General features: G+C 37.8%; 1 protein-coding gene across 1 annotated transcript in view; it reads right to left on the bottom strand.

The window, feature by feature from the left end:
- LOC137502980 (uncharacterized) overlaps window positions 1-16,495 on the bottom strand; it is a 47,167-nt gene that overhangs the window by 8,779 nt on the left and 21,893 nt on the right. The window contains exons 4-5 of the mRNA XM_068230272.1: window positions 12,958-13,004; window positions 2,703-2,926 (exon numbers count right to left, since the gene is read on the bottom strand). Coding sequence (XP_068086373.1) covers window positions 2,703-2,926; window positions 12,958-13,004 — 271 coding nt within the window. The remainder of the gene's footprint in view (window positions 1-2,702; window positions 2,927-12,957; window positions 13,005-16,495) is intronic.

Consider the following 16,495-nt stretch of genomic DNA (forward strand, 5'->3'; position numbering starts at 1 on the left):
GGGCTGAACCTTAATTAAGGCCACAGCCATTTCCTACCTATTTCTAGGCGTTTCCTATTCCCTCATCATCGTAAGATTTATGTGTTGGTGCGATGTAAAAAAATAATAAAACAGTATTTCATTAAGTTAATAATTGTAATTAATTCATATTTCTTTTATATAATATCATTGTATCTGATAATCTGGTTAAATGGAGGAGAGGGCCAAAAGGTCCCAATCTTGTCAGAAAACATAAATCTGACATTACTTTCAATTGTTTGAATTTTCTAAGGCAGACACAACTGAGTTTTCCATTTATGCAACAAAATATGTTTTTTGTGTGTAAAATCAATCTTTCTAATGTTAAATTCATGGCATAATGAATTCATGAACCTGGTGTTAATTACCAATTAAGGTGCTTAAATATATCAGCTTTGTGTTGATAGATTTACTGGCATGTAAAAGAACTCCTGCAGGGCAAAATTTCAGAACATCGGTGTCTACAAAAATTACAAACATTATTAATGAATACAAAACTAGTAAAAGAGAGAAAGGAACATTCAAATGTTTTCTTTCTTAAAAAATAACAAGCAGTAGGTTGTGTTTCAATGTACAAGATCATGAATACCACTCCAACTTGTTACCACCAAACCACAACAGTAATGTTCGGAGCTGCTCCATTATAACTATAGATATAAGACCACATCTGACAGTGGCACAACATGTAATACTGCTTGTCCCCAATTAGCAAAGGGACCCCATGGAGATTTACGTGCAAAAGAGAGGACAATTGTTTACAGCTGTGCACTAGTTGCACAATAGAATGGCAATGGTGAATCCCTTCTAAAACTCTCTTCAAAGCTAGAAGTAGATGTCATGGAAAATACGGAAGAGTACTGAGGCAAATTCAATAACAAAGGAGAGGTAATACCTGACTATCATGGAGTATTTGGTGTTTCCCATGTCACAGTTCCTGTATTTTCAATGTCAAACCACTGTTGGATGATCCTAATCCTCTTATCAGGCCATGTAAGATGGGACCAAAATAGGCAGCTTTCCTTCATTTGATTTCCTGGCTCGAAGGTGTACTTCCTCGTTCGCAATTATGACCTCTTGTATATCCTGCGACACACCCACACACTGAAACCAGCACATCACTTCATGATATGGAACAATATTTGAACCATAACTTTGTAACTTTTTTACAACATTTACTTTTCCCTCGTGTAGACTCTTGTCTCAGTCACTCCGTAGCTACTGTGGAATGTCCTTTTCACTGGCTGATATGATATTTAGAAATGAAACAACATTAATCATTCCATTATGAAAAAATGTGTTTGCTTTGAGAAATGCTCAGAACAGCTGAGTGCATTCCAACTGATGCATCACATATCACATTGTGTTAATTGCAGAAAATCACTCCTTGGGATGGTGATGCTGGTTTTGACTTCTAATTAAAAATCAGCAGTGCTAAAAAAAGCAAAGCTCCACTCTTTTCTTGCATTCACTGCATTAAACATATTGCAAATATTTTTCTTTAGTATGTACCTCCACTGTTTTTTAATCATAGTTGCTACAATTACATTTCAGACTCCTCCCTGAATAACAATAGAAGAAGCCTATATTTTGGTCCTCAGTTTAACTGACCATTTTTGTTTACAACCATGTCCTGGTCCTTTAAGAGATGGATATGAAAGTTTGAGAGAATATTGGATTATGAAGTTTCAAATCAACATGACATTAATATTTATGAACTGTTGCGACACCTTTCTTGCACGATGGACATTATCAGTAATGTCCCTAGAGTCAATTTTAGGTAGAATGTTTTCAGAGATACCATCACCATCCCTCATGTGGAACCCTGACACAGTCACTCTATAGCCACAGTAGAATGTCCTCCTCACTTGGCTGGTATGGTATACAGATACAAACCAATGTTAATAACTTTTTATTTTTAAAAATGTCTTTGCTTTGGGAAATGTTCAAAACTGTTGCGAGTAAATTAGAACCTTACACGAACTACATGCCACTGAAAATTTCTATGGGAAATCCCTAAGCACACAATAAGTGGACAAAACAAATGTCATTTAGTTGTAGACAGTACATTACTTACGAAGGGTTCTTGACATGAATTAGTATATGTCTTCTGCGTGTCGACCTGGACGAGAATGTCATTTCACATACAGAACAGGAATATGGCTTTTCTCCAGTATGAGTTAACATGTGGGTTTTAAGCGTATGTCTCTCAGCGAAAGCTCGTCCACAGATTGTACAGGGGAATGCTCGTATTCCACTGTGCGTTGTAGCATGCTTGGTTAGATAATATCGCACGGCAAAGACTTTCCCGCACGTTAGACAACTATGAGGCTTGCTTCCAGTATGGGAAGATTCATGTCTCTTGAGGGACCATATCCTTGCATAGACTTTATTACAAATCAAACATTTATACGGTCTCTCACCTGTATGACTGTTCATATGGAATGTCAAACTTTCTTTAGTACGAAATCCCTTATCACACTGATCACATTTCAGACGGTTGACCCTATTGTGTATAGCCTCATGCCTTCTCAATTTATACATGTCGGAGAACGTCTTTCCACATTGTTTACATTGCTGCAGTTTCTGTCCAGAATCTTTAGTGAATTCCTTATGACACCGTCTGCAATACAGAAAACCTGAGTTCTCGAATTCCACGAGATGACCAGCACGAGAGTAAGACCTACCACATTTACCACACGAGAGCAAATTTTGATATTTGACTTTTGAAACTGGGGTGGTAACTTCAAACTGAGAAGAAGATGATTTTGCAGCATCTTCTGTGCAATGTGCTGAATGATCCTCAGTTTTGTTATAAGAGTTACAGGTCCATGTTTCTTCACATTTCATCACAGAAGAGCAGTCGATCCCATCACCTACCATAACATGATGCCTGACTAATGGCTGTATTCTGTAAAGGAATCAAAACATACAACAAAATTACCACACCTGTAATGAACGGTGGTAAATTTGGAAGTATACAAAAGCTTCTCAGATATAATGTTTATCAATAATAATAATAGTAGTAGTAGCATGTAGCCACCAGAGTTGTTGTTTGAGTATACACCCTACAGTGAGATACACATCTGTGAGGAGCAGGAAATCTGACACTAAAGAAGTCCCCAAGCCCAATGAAATTAACACTCAAGTTTACAATTTCCAACCAAGGAACTGTTGGCCAAATACCAATCAGCCAAGGAGCTGGAATCTCCATTTTAAAAACTTTTATAGCAAAATAAGCCATGCACTATATAAAGGCCAAATACAAAATTGACAGAGCCCACTTTCTTAGTTTTGTGACAAACGATAGGTGAATGTGAGAAATGGTCTGTGAATTAACAGTTCTCTCAAGCAAAAATATTTTTAAAACATGTGATAACAAACTTTCCATTAGCTTTACCTTGTAAAAGAATTTCACAGAATAAAACATTCCCTAACAAATTGTGAAGGGTAGAAAAAAGATCGAGACCTTTTTCTCCATAAATCACACCAAAAAAAATTCAAACTTAATAACAAATATTATTACCAATTTGTTTTTATTTATACATATATAACATTGTATACTAACCATCAGCTAAATAAATGATTACTTAGGACTTTAAATGACATTACTATGAAATACAGTATATATGTATTTAAACATTTAACATAAACTCAAATGTCTCCCTAAAATGTCTCACTCAGGTGCTAAAGCTAATTTTTGTTTCATTGCCTTCTTGATTTTAAGCTCAAAAGCACTACTCTTTAAAACAATACTGAGATTATGAAAATATTCAATATCACCCCATTCACTTCACTTGGTCTGTATGAATTTATGGAAAATTAGCCCTCAACTCTCTCCAACATACACCAAGAGGAGGATATCATTTCCTTTCAAGTCAGTGAACCACAAATAATCATTAGGTGTTTTACTTCCTCTGCAGCATATTGCTATTTAATACAGAGCCATATAGTACACTGGTATTGTAATGGTTTCTCCAGCCCCAGGTTTATGATCCATTGAAAGCAAACATTCTGCAACATGGATATCCTCAACACAAAGGTTGTAGACAGCCCTGGAACTTTTCATATAATTATTGGAAATACATGATCAGACAGACATTTATTTCTAACTTGGACAGTAAAAAACAATCTCATCTCACCTGTCTGCTGTCATATCAAGGATAATGGTACTATTTACACACTAAGGAAGGCCATTATAAACATACCACACATCAAAAGGGAAGTCCCAAAAAGTGGACTTCTGCATTTGGCCCTGCAAAACATCACAAACATCTTACAAATTACCACCATAACCTTCAGAGTAAAATGACATCAACATTATTAGTGAAAAGGGTGTTGTTTCAGTAAAAAGAACAACCCCATGTTGTTACATTTTTCATCCTTATGATTACCAAACTTACAAATGTGAAACCAATGTTCTCCACGATATCTCACTTTTCACTTTTGAGATTTTGTGGTTCTAAAAATGGCAAAATAGCATTAAAAAAGTAGGACATCGATGGCGAAGAATTAACTTAGTTTGTAAATAAGACCCACAGGTAGTGCTAGAAGTCAAAACATAAAAACACTTTGTTCAGCTCTGCTGACTTTGGGTCCCTTTGCATGTAACCGTCATATATACCTTCAAGAAAATTATATGAATGGAGATCAATAAAAATATTGAAGTTTGTTAAATACTTTATCAATATTTTGACAATTCTCCTGTATTTTCATATTGCCATGTCAGACATTCTGGTAAACTCTGAGAGAATAATTATAACGATCCACATAAGGTATATACTTCATAATGACTTTACACTATTAAACAATGGAAAGTTATTTATTTACATTCTACGAGGACAGGTTGGGATTCATTGAAATCATATTCAGCTGATTAATATCTATAAAAATTTATATAAGTACATTCTAACTATACTAAAACAATGAAATATAAGTGAATGATGTGAATATGTACAATGAAAACAATGGGTTGATTAAAATCCACTTGTTTGATGGCTAAATATTAAATGCAATTCCATTAAAATGTTCTTTATAGATACAATTTATGTGATCCCCTTCTTGTGGTCACTGTGAATGAATGTAGGTTGTTCTGTATGTTACAGTCGTATCTTAAATCTGGCTGAACACTGTGACAAGTAGGGGGAACTCCTCTATTATCTTGTGATTGTTTGACACTGAACGGAGCTAGTACGTGTGAAATATTGTGTTTTATATTAGTAGAAAGAAAAAGAAGAAATTTTGTTGAATATAAATGTGAAAGTAGAAGTTCAACTGTCAGAAAATACAGAAGTTCCCACAACATGGCACAATATTTGAAAATAAAACTGTAACGTACAAACCCACCTATCTTCATGCACAGGAAGAGGATTGCAAATGTCACACCTAAACAAAAAGAAATGGAAGTGCCTTTAAAACTTAGCCACTTAAGGCAATGTATCGGTGAAATTTGGTGAAAATAGTGAAAAAAAATCCATTTTTAGTTTTTTACGTTCTTATAATGTTTATACCTTTTACTTTCATTTTGAGCTTTGTTTTATTTAAATATCAGCCTTTTAAAGCCCTTAGCGGCCATTTAAAAGGCCCAGTGCAAGTGGGCGTTGCCGCCCATCAACACTATTCTCATGAAAATCTTTCGGTTTGTTTTCCAAAAATTTTGAATTGAGCGCGGGGGTTGAATGTAAGAAATTTTGTTCCTGTGGGTCTTTATGTTGGCTCTTCTGACGGACTATCAATATATCAAGTTGAATTGGCGCTTATTTCAGTGATGGAGATTGTCCACGTGTTGAATGTAAACAAAGAGTTGTGATCTCACGTTTTGAGTTTATCATTTGTGTTTTGGCCTACTCTGTTTTCTGTAAATTCTTAAATGTTATATTTGTAATAAGTGTGTTATAAATGATCCATGAACAATAACAGGATCTACTTAGTGCAAGCAGCTTAGATTTGAGGTTGGGATTTGTGAAATTGTGTAATTATCAGTGTACACAATGGGAAGAGGAATTGAGACTTGTCGCTGGAAGAAACGTCCTAGTAAAGTGTTGGATAAAGTGAAAAATGCCATTTGTAACAGGAATAAGAATGTAAGTACTAGTTTACAGGATCAAGTAGGGGAAGTTAAAATCCCCACACCATATATTGTGCCCGGGGATTGCATAGTGTAATTTGGGCTAAGTGTCCGAAGGGAGTGTTTATGTCAAATAACTGGAGATTGCTGTAACATCAGCAATTGCTGAATTCAACATGGGTTGTGAAGCAAGTGAGAAACTAAAAGCTAATGTTAGGGGTGTTAAAGTTAGCATTTCAGGACAGAAAATTAGTGTCATGAGGGACAAGCGTAGAATTGACCACAATGGAGTGACAAGGGTTCAAAACAGCCCGAAGGAAACTAAAACTCTCAAAACTGCTAGTGAGGCCAGCAAGAAGGCAGCAGAAGGTCCAATATATGGTGCTGGGAAGTTCTAAGTCAACTAGATTCAGGTACTGGACTATTGTTCATGTCTAAAATTTCAATCTCTTTTTCATCAGAATTTATTTTCCAGCACTTTTCAAGATTCAAAGTGCTCCTCATGCCCCAATTTTCCATCAATCTACTTGAAACTTTTAGGATAGTTTCAGATACAACATAATAACAAACTGATGTGCAAATTTTAAAATACATGCAATAGTTCAGTGGTAATCTAGTTTTTTCTCATCATGATCATCATAAAATATATTTTAAAAGTTAAGCCTATGTGAAATAATTTGGTCCTTTCAGTGTAATTAAAATTTGTTAAAACCCACACATCACTTCTTTTATATTGGTCTTTTGAAACCATGATTAAATTTTAAGCCAGATCTGTTGAGCCGTTTGGCATGAGGAGCATTTTATAGATATATCAAAAATTGTTAAAAATATTGATAAATTTATGAATATCTCAAAAACTGTTATCGATAGAAACTTGAAACTTTGTATGTTGTATTGTGCTGATACTGACATTAAATGATCAAAATTCTAAGGTGATAGGATGAAAACTGTAGATTTTAGGTTTTTCACAGATGCATTGCCTTAACAAGTGGATTTTAATTGCCATACGGTTTTCATTGCACATATTCACATCATTCACCAAATTGTCATTGTTCTAATAGTTTTAGGATGTACTTTTGTCAATTTTTTAAGTTATTAATTACCTGCAGATGATTCACCTGAATCAAAATATCTCCTGGGAAAATTTTAATAATAATCCTGCAATTATTTACAGTATAAAGTCCTTGAGGATGTGTGCTGATTAGGTGGAACATTATAATTCTTCTCCCTTAAATATATATTGTACCAGGAAAAGTTCATGGGTTTAGGGCATGAGAAGGATCTCAGGTAGTGGAAGTTGATTTGGAGCTGATACAGAGCAGGATAGATTCGCAGGGCGAATAATAGATGGTTATACATTTTCCAAACAATTTATTAATAATGTTAAATGATTCATCACCCTGCAATATCAATATAGGAATCAGATATTTTGTTGAAATCCAAAATGTTAACGTAAATCTTCTTGAATTTAGTTCATGAAAATAAATAAATATCATAGATCCTATAGTCTTTTGTGAAAACACGAAGTGTAAGTTCTTCACCTAAAATCTTTCTAAGTATTAATTCATGAAATGAACACACACTTATAATTGAAACTTGAAATAAGAATTAAATTTCTGTTGAAAGTTTCTCAGTTTGTTAGCCTTGAAATATAGAACACTTGAAAATCCTAGAGTTTTTCTATGTAATGAATATTAAATTTTGAAAATAAATTTATCATTAAAGATGAATTTCTGAGAAATGATGAAAAACTATGAAATATCGTCACACGCAGCTTTGAGTAATTCACTGTTCAAGATTGATAAGAAAAAGTCAGTCAGTTTGTGACTACTCACTTAATAAAGAAAATTTGGCTTACAAATGTTGATGGGTATCTGGAACATTCCGCGCGGTGCGAACGAAGACTCGAACTTGATGTTCCACGAAGAAACCACGTTGACGTCCCTCGATGGGTACCATAGATGAGATGATGTTGAAGGTAGCTGGAACTTGTAGAATTTCATCAAGATTTCCGCTGCTCGTGGAGGTGATTTTAGCACACGGAACGTTCATTTGGTGCAAGTAGAATTTACAGATGCTATCATTCAACTGTTGAACACAGTTCAGTTCGTGTGTTAATTTTATGACATTAAATGAATGATTACAGTCCTTGCTGCATAAAACACTACTTTAAATCGCCACTGAGAACGTCCATAAATACACAGTTCAAACACTTGAAAAGTTACGTGTAATATATCTCATTACCGTCTCTGACCACAGTCTTTGAATCGTTATCCTAGCAGATAACACTGACTTTCTGGTGGTGATAAAATTATATTACTTTAGAAAAAGTTCTTAATATTCGCCAAGTTTATCACTGTAGTAAGTCATGTCCTAATATGACACGTAAATAGACACAGTTCAAGGATGTACTGTATTAGAAAAATGAGTCTTAGAGTAGTTAGATTTATTGTACACGACAGTTTCTGTCCATTGTAGTAATTTAATATTATGTGAAATTAATTAAGTCCACACGTCATGTTCTAGTTTGTGAATGTCCAATATTTAACTTCGTACTTCAATGATTTCACACATGTTATACTTCGAAATGTCTGTGAATTATATCGTAGTCGCGGCACAATAAAGTAGGTACGGTGTGACGTCTTTTACAAATATGACAGCGATTGATTATCCCATAATTTCGTCTCCGCGAAACGCGACGGAAAGTACTGTCTTCGATACTGCATGGACATACTGCACGAGGGTCAGTCTCCTCTCTGTCTCATACACACATACTGCACTGCTCTGCACTGCACTGCTAGACTGTACTACTGAACTGAACTGCTTGTTAGCCTTGACCTAGTGGCATATATATCTGCATCAGGAGGGGTGGTGATCTGAGTCATGTGACCGAGTGTGCTCGATCTTCTTAAATTTTATATTGTTATAACTCAGAAACTACTGGACAGATTGCTTCGAAATTTACAGGATTCTACTTTTACAACGTCTGCTACAATTTAGCGTTGGTCCTGTTCAAATCGGTTGAGGCATTCAAAAGTTCACGAGAGAAAAATTATTTCGGTAAATATCTCTAGGGGAGGCAAGTTTCAAGCGGTAGGTGACATCACTTGACCTCGCCTGGTCGCTTATGGAGTCTGGTACGTACTGGAATGTTTCTTCGCTCCACTGTTCGCATGTCGGATGGAAATTGTACGCTGAAATAAAGTTTTTCAATTGATATGTGCCAGGACCTAGGCCTTCCTGGTACAATATATAACAACCATGAAGTTTATTGTAAGACATTCTCTTCATCAAACTATGGAATACAGACATTTTGCACCACATTTAAAGAGGTCTGCACATGAGTGGATCCCAAGAACTTTCAACATGGGAGTGGCATTGGTGGCTAAGTTTGGCACTTGTGTCAGCCTTCTCAATTTCATCTTTCCCATGCAAACTCTCTTGGTCAAATCTCACTACTTTTAGCTTCGAGGGAGTCTCTTATTTTCAAGCCTTTGTGGGCCTTCCCTTTGTTCTACCGATTCATTTCTTCTTTGAAGAATTGGAAATCTTATTTTCCCTCTGATTAGTGTTGAGAGATGAAGGTCCTTGTAACACTTCCTTTAACAATGAAGACAGTTTAATTCCGGGCTCTTTTGAATAAAGTCATTTTAAGAAGTTGACGAGTACCATACGCGGATGTTTTTCAACTCCAAGAGCTGCACTAAGGCAAAAGGCTGGTAATTTTGTGATTCTTCTTCTTCCTTTCTAGCACTGTCTTTTCACAGAAGGTTCAGATCATTTCTTCGTATTCTGCGTTTCCCACATCAGTGTTGTCATATCATGGATGTCGAAGGTTGAAGTAGTCTTCTCGGACCAGGCTGTTTGTTATTTCGGAAGATGTAACCGAAGTATGCTGCTGTTTTGCAAAAGTTAAGAGTTCACAAATATTTGCTGCTGTACGGAATACTACCTTATCGGTTACAAAGACTTCAACATTCTGTGATACGTCCACGTTTCAAAGACCTTCTCTTTGTTGAGAAAGTGATTTAATGACTGAAGAAACTTAAGGCCTTCAATACTTTTATAATAGTAGCTTGGTAGGTAGGAACGAATGTCCATAGTTTTTGCAATGTAATTGTCTTAAATTAGACGAATGAAGGAGTTCGAAGTATAGCGTGAGGTAGCGACTTATACCACCCGCCGTACCAAACTATGGGCAGTATGCATGTGTAATGTGTAAGAAGCACTTTTAAGTACATTACTGCACTGCAGCCTTAGGTTGTATGCATGTGTAAGTGGTATGAAAACAGTCTATATACAAGAAGTGAACGTTTTACACTGGAAAATATTATATTGTATGTCGACAAAGCCCGAGTGATAAACTTCATACTTTCAATGTCTTTTATTTATTTTTGAAATAGGGGATATTTTGACACCATATGTGTATGTGTACTTACCCCCCAAACAACTTGTGTAGTATCACGACTGACAGGAACATGTACATCTCATAAGGAGTCAATGAACTTAATTTTTCTCTTTTCCATTTGTTGCAATAGTCCACTATTTGCCTTCACTTCTTTTTAAAAGATATGAATGATGGTTTCATTCTCTATCCATCTTTTGCTATATCCACATCTTCCAGTAGTTTCTACAATGCTGTGTAGTAAACAACTCTGAACAATCTTGTTGGAAAATTATTTTCTGATTTTGAGATACAAATGTCGACTTGTTGCATTTGTTCTTGGAGACTTTCTTTGCAATATCCTTCCCGTAACTTCATCTGTACTTCTGCTCTGTTGCAATATATCACAAATTCAAAATGCTGAACGTTCATACATTACTTTGACAGTTCACTCACTCATAACTTGGCTCTGTGGTTCATCCTCTCAGTAAGTATTTTACCATTTCTTTTGCTTTTGGTTCTCAGCGTTGGGTTTTTCAATCAACTCTGGTACTTAGTTGTACCCTGTAAATCATTTCAGTTCTTTCCTCTGTGCTTTTGAATTTCACTGACAATCTGACCTTACTCCATCTTCTGGTTTCCTCATGTCAAGCCTCAAAAACTTGTTTAACTCATCTTTGAACCTCCATATGGACAAGGTGGCCAAACAATGTCATCAACTAAAGAAGTCACCCCAAGCTCTTCTCTTACAACTTTGTTCCATATTTTGTCTCTTCCAATCTTGTAGACAACTCACACGATTAATATTCCACTGATGTGTTGCATTGTTTTGGTCTAAATCTCCGACCCATGGCTCCAATATACTGTGATGTCAGCAGACATCAAAATCAATATTGCTGAAAGGTCTTTACATGAAGTTGGACTCCAGTTGTGCCACATGAAGTCCTCAATTTGATAAACAACACTTCTGTATACTTTCACTTTTTGAAGGTCGTTTCCTCTCCTGAGTCAGTGCTCTGAATAGGTAGCATCATTTACTGTCATCCAGTCTTGGTCGTACTCCTCTTTCTCTTCCAGCAGCAATGTATGATTAATGTACACTGCCTGACACAAAGTTAATTACCCAGAAGGACAGGTTGAAAGTGAATGAAACTACAGATGCTGAAAGACCATGTGCCTTTATTTAACTGATTACAATATGGGATGAAGGAGACAAGGCTGTTGGCACACTTACAGACGAAATGTTGACACCAGGTCAGTAGCATGTTGCAACCACCACCACCACCACCACCCCCCCCTGGCCAGAATGCATGCTGTATGCAGTTCAGAATGGTGTCAAACAGCCTTTGGATCCTCTCCTGAGGCGAGTTCATCCACAGTTGTTAGGGCTGTCCCTCCAGATCCTGCAGGTTGGTACTGGGACCAGGCCTCTTCCAATGTCATCGCACACGTGTTCAACAATGGAGAGATCCGGGGAACTTGCTGGCCATGGGAGGATGTCACATTCCTCTAGGCAGTCCACAGACACATGTGCTGTGTGTGGATGTGCATTAACTTGTTGGAACACTGTCCAAGGTTGCTGCATAATAAGGGGTAGGATGTGTGGATGCAGAATATCTGTGTTGTATCTCTGTGCCGTCAAAGTCTACCAAAGCACTATCAGAGGTTACCTGAATGCACATCCTATGGCTCCCCACACCATAATGCCAGGGCCTCTGTGTTTTTCCACAATATGGGCAGGATCTGCCCTCGGCCCTTAATGCCACCAAACCAGCACACGATGGTCGTTGGAGGTTATGGAAAAGCAGAACTCATTACTGAAGATTATGTACTGCCAGTCATCCTCTGTCCATGCCTCCTGGGCAAGGCAATACTCCAACCACAGCCATTGGTGTTCTGGTGTCAATAGCAACCGACACATGGGGCGGTAGGAACCCAATCCGGCAGATGCAAATTTTTGAGGCAATGTGTGGGAACTCACAGGATGATGTAGAGTCACCAGTACATGTTCGCAGATGGGGTGCTAAAGTTAAGGGATCCCGCAATGATTGGTGCACCATACGGTCCTCCTTTGATGTGATGTTTCTTGGTCGACCCGAACCTGGCAACAGCAGGATAAAACCAAGCAGGCTGAACCAGCAATGGCACAATGCTGTCATTTGGTGGATTGGCTGTCTAACGCACATGCGAGGCATTGCGGGTGCTTTGTGCTGTATGTAGTTCTCTCTGTACTGTCTGACTCACAGCAATTGACTGGTAACAACTTATCAACAACAGGCTTTCTGGTGGGCATTCTACACACTGCAGATCCTTGTAAATCACACATCATGTATACCAAAATGGAGTAATATTGGAAGAAGAGTGATATAAAATTATGACTGAAAAGATTTACTAAATGGACTGACCGTCTTCCAAATCCTAAATTCTTGGAATCATCAACCAAAGCCATTGAAAAAATTAAAGATCTTTGTTTCCATCAGATAGTACTTACTGATTTGGAGATTGTTCATCATTACCATGATCTTCAAGACCTGGATCCTGTAGGAAAAGAAGATTTCTTCAATATTAGAGGCCAAATGGGAGAAGGAAAAGATAATAAATATTATCATCAATTTACATACAGTAGTTTGTACTGATGAAGAACAAGTCATTCTGTAGCGGGGACTGACATCACCAATATAACACATAGAGAAATTTGAAATTATGAATTTCTTGATGTTCAAAACTCAAAATGAAATTATATGTCACAAACATAGGAACTGAAACATAGTTATAGCATAATCTCAACACTAGATATTCCTAGATTTACATATTAGTACGAAAATGAGTGCTGTAGGTGATTCAACATTAAAAACAATACTTTGAAAACAGGTTGATTTATTTAAGGGCCATTAACCTAGATATTAGGTCTAACAACAAGTAAGATGATTTATTTAAGTACTTCATTGAAAATAGATGTAGGCTCAGTGAAATATCCAGTAGGCTTTTAAACATTCGAAATGCTTCAATAAATCTGTGAAAAATATTAAAATTGGCAGAATTTCAAGAAAGTGTCTGAGAAATATGACCAATCCAAAGGAGGTAGGTTCGGAATTCAAAAAGTACCATATAATCCCGAATACCACCTGCTACCGGATAAGACCTGCACCCTAAATTTGAGATTGCAAAATATGAAAAAAAGTAAAAAATCAAATAACTTGCATACCTATTTAATTTTCTTCAAATATACCACAAATACAAATGCAAACACTTTACAGTTAATAAAATCATCACAAAAGTCACAAATAAAATTGGTCCAATACTCAGATCATTTGCAATTCACCATCGTCATCTGAAGTTTCACCACAGAAACTTTCATCGCTAACATTTTTTCACAAATAGTCGTCCTCACTACCGTCCACTGAATTTGAAAGTCCACATTTCTTAAAGCTTTTGGACACTAGATTTTTGGGAATGCAGGCCCATGTGGTCTTGATCAAGCTGCATATTAGTCTCACTTCAAGCTTCTTCACTCGTCCGGTTGCTGTTAACGCGTGATCACCATCAGACATCCATTCAGTGTACAATGGTTTCATTGCAGCTTTGAAAGGTCGGTTCACGCACACATCCAACAGCTGTAGAATAGAAGTGAGTCCTCCAGGAATTATCGCAAGATAGGTTTCAACTTTCCTCATCATATCTTTTACGGCGTCAGTTGTATCGTCCGCATCTTTTGGTCCTGTGTTATTAAAATGACTGCTGAAGTTTTCCTATTTCCTAAATACTTCAGCAGGGAGGAAGCACAATGGTGGAAACAGCCTTCTTTAATTTTCCTTGTGTGTCGCTCTGATACATGTAATGCGTAATCTGTTACGCTGTGAAATCTAACGGCTTATTGAGGCTTTCACAGCCGGCAATACAAATCATTTCAGTGTTTTCCAGGATTGTAAGCCTTGGTCCGGAAGCATGTGATGGTCCCATCTGCATTTGGCATTCTGAAGGGTTCCGGCTGACTTTGATAGCAGCGAAGCTTTCAGTGGAATCAAGTGGTACTGTAATTCTACCTCATTATACAGTGCAGGCCACAGTACGCTGTTTGCCTATTGGTGCGCCGTACAGGGGTTCGGTCGATGATTGGCTGTTCTTTGGCTATTAAGGAGTTCCATATACATCAACCTGACTTGGCGGAGACAGACAACTGATCACCCGTTGCTTTTCCTGTTCTGCCTCAGCCATCGCGTCCTTCAGGATTTAGGGCTTTCAGGACTGGAAATCAGGTCCGTTCAGATTCCTTCTTATGGCTGAAGCTGTCGGTGTGCTTCAGAATTTCAATGGCTTCCCTCTGTAGCTGGGTGTGATAAGACACAGTATTTGACAGTACTGTATGTCATGGCCTGGTAGTAGCGAGTGTTCAGCGACTGATGATCTATCTGCTTGTCCCAGCTGGCTCTGTCTGTTGTGCTCCTTCAATCAGGTGGCGGGGCTGCATTTTGTAGGGCTTATGTACACCTGGCCGCAGCTGCACGGGATCTTGTAGACATGTGCAGTGGCGAGAGAATGGCGCTTGTCTTTGGCAGACCTAAGCAGTTCCTGGATTTTCTTTGTTGGATTTAACCCCATGGGACTCCAGTAGTCTTCCTATTCTGTCAGTTGTTTTCCCAATATACAGCATAAAGGCTTTAGCTGCCGGCAGCTCTCTTCTTTCTCCATGGTTGTTGCTCACCTGGGATGGATTGGATATGTTTATGGCTGTACCTGTTAGTGAGTAGGGCCATATTGAGGTGCCTGAGTTCCCCGTTTAAGTGCTGAGGTTGATAAATTCTCCTAGCTCGGTCCGCTATCATCTTAATCACTCCTTATTTTTGTTGTAGGTGGTGGTTAGACATCTTCTGAAGATACCGGTCTGTGTGGGTCGACTTGTGGTACACTGGGATTCCCCAAGATTGAATTGGCAGTCTTCAATCCCATAACATTGAAGAAAGGGAGTTTTTCTTCGTTTTCCGTCTCCATAGAGAACTGAATATTGGTGTTAATACTATTCAGATTCTGTAGAAACAGCTGTAGTTGTTCTTTCCATGGCTCCAGATCACAAGGGTGTCATCTACGAAGCACACCCACACCTTAGGTTCCAGTGGTGCAGTCATGAGTTCTGTTTGTTCAAACTTTTCCATGAAGAAATTTGTGATCACCAGACTCGGAGGACTGCCCATGTTGAAAAACATAGCCATTCCACAGGAAATAGCATGAGGTAAGGCAATGGTTGAACAAGTTGGTTATGTCCTGGGGGAAAATCTGAATGATGTGGTCCAGAGCTCATAACAAAGATTGAGACCACATCAAAGCTGACAAGCAGGTCTTCATCTTCTAACTGGATGTTCTTCAGATTTTCTACAAAGTGGCCTGAATTTCTGATGTACAACTGTGTGCCACTGATGTAAGGTTGTAGTAAGGTGGCCAGATGTTTAGCAATATCATAGTTCGGTGATCCAATAGCACTCACGATGAGCCGTACAGGTACATTGTCCTTGTGTATCTTGTGCAAGTCATATAGTCTCGGAGGTAGAGCTTCACTTTTGGAGGTATCTCTCTTCACATTGTCTGGCAATGATGAGGCCTTAATAAGGCTCTTGGTGTTAAGAAGAATCTTCGACCTTTTGCTGGTCTCCGGTAGGTCTCAGGGTCCAAAATCTCATGCATCTTCGCAGTGTAATCATCAGTAGCCATGATGAGAGTGGTGTTCCCTTTATCGCATTCAAACATTCTCTCATGAAATTGTAAAATGCAGGGAACACAGTGCTTGAAGTTAAACGTGTTCAATTAACAGAAGTGTTCTACTAGTAAGTTTTTGTAATGGCTCTTAAGAAGCTTCCCAAGCCAGCCAGATGCATGGCACCACCTGCAAGGTCTTGTCAAACAGCCCACAGCCGAACAGTTACAGCCCCTAATGTCTCAGATCCAGGAACTAATAGCCAAGTACAAGGAATTGATCAAACAATTACAAGATCAGCTTCAGGAAACTCTTGAAAATCAAAAGTGACTTTATAAGCAAG

This window comes from Anabrus simplex, chromosome 14 (genome assembly GCF_040414725.1).
Source record: "Anabrus simplex isolate iqAnaSimp1 chromosome 14, ASM4041472v1, whole genome shotgun sequence".
Taxonomy (NCBI): domain Eukaryota; kingdom Metazoa; phylum Arthropoda; class Insecta; order Orthoptera; family Tettigoniidae; genus Anabrus; species Anabrus simplex.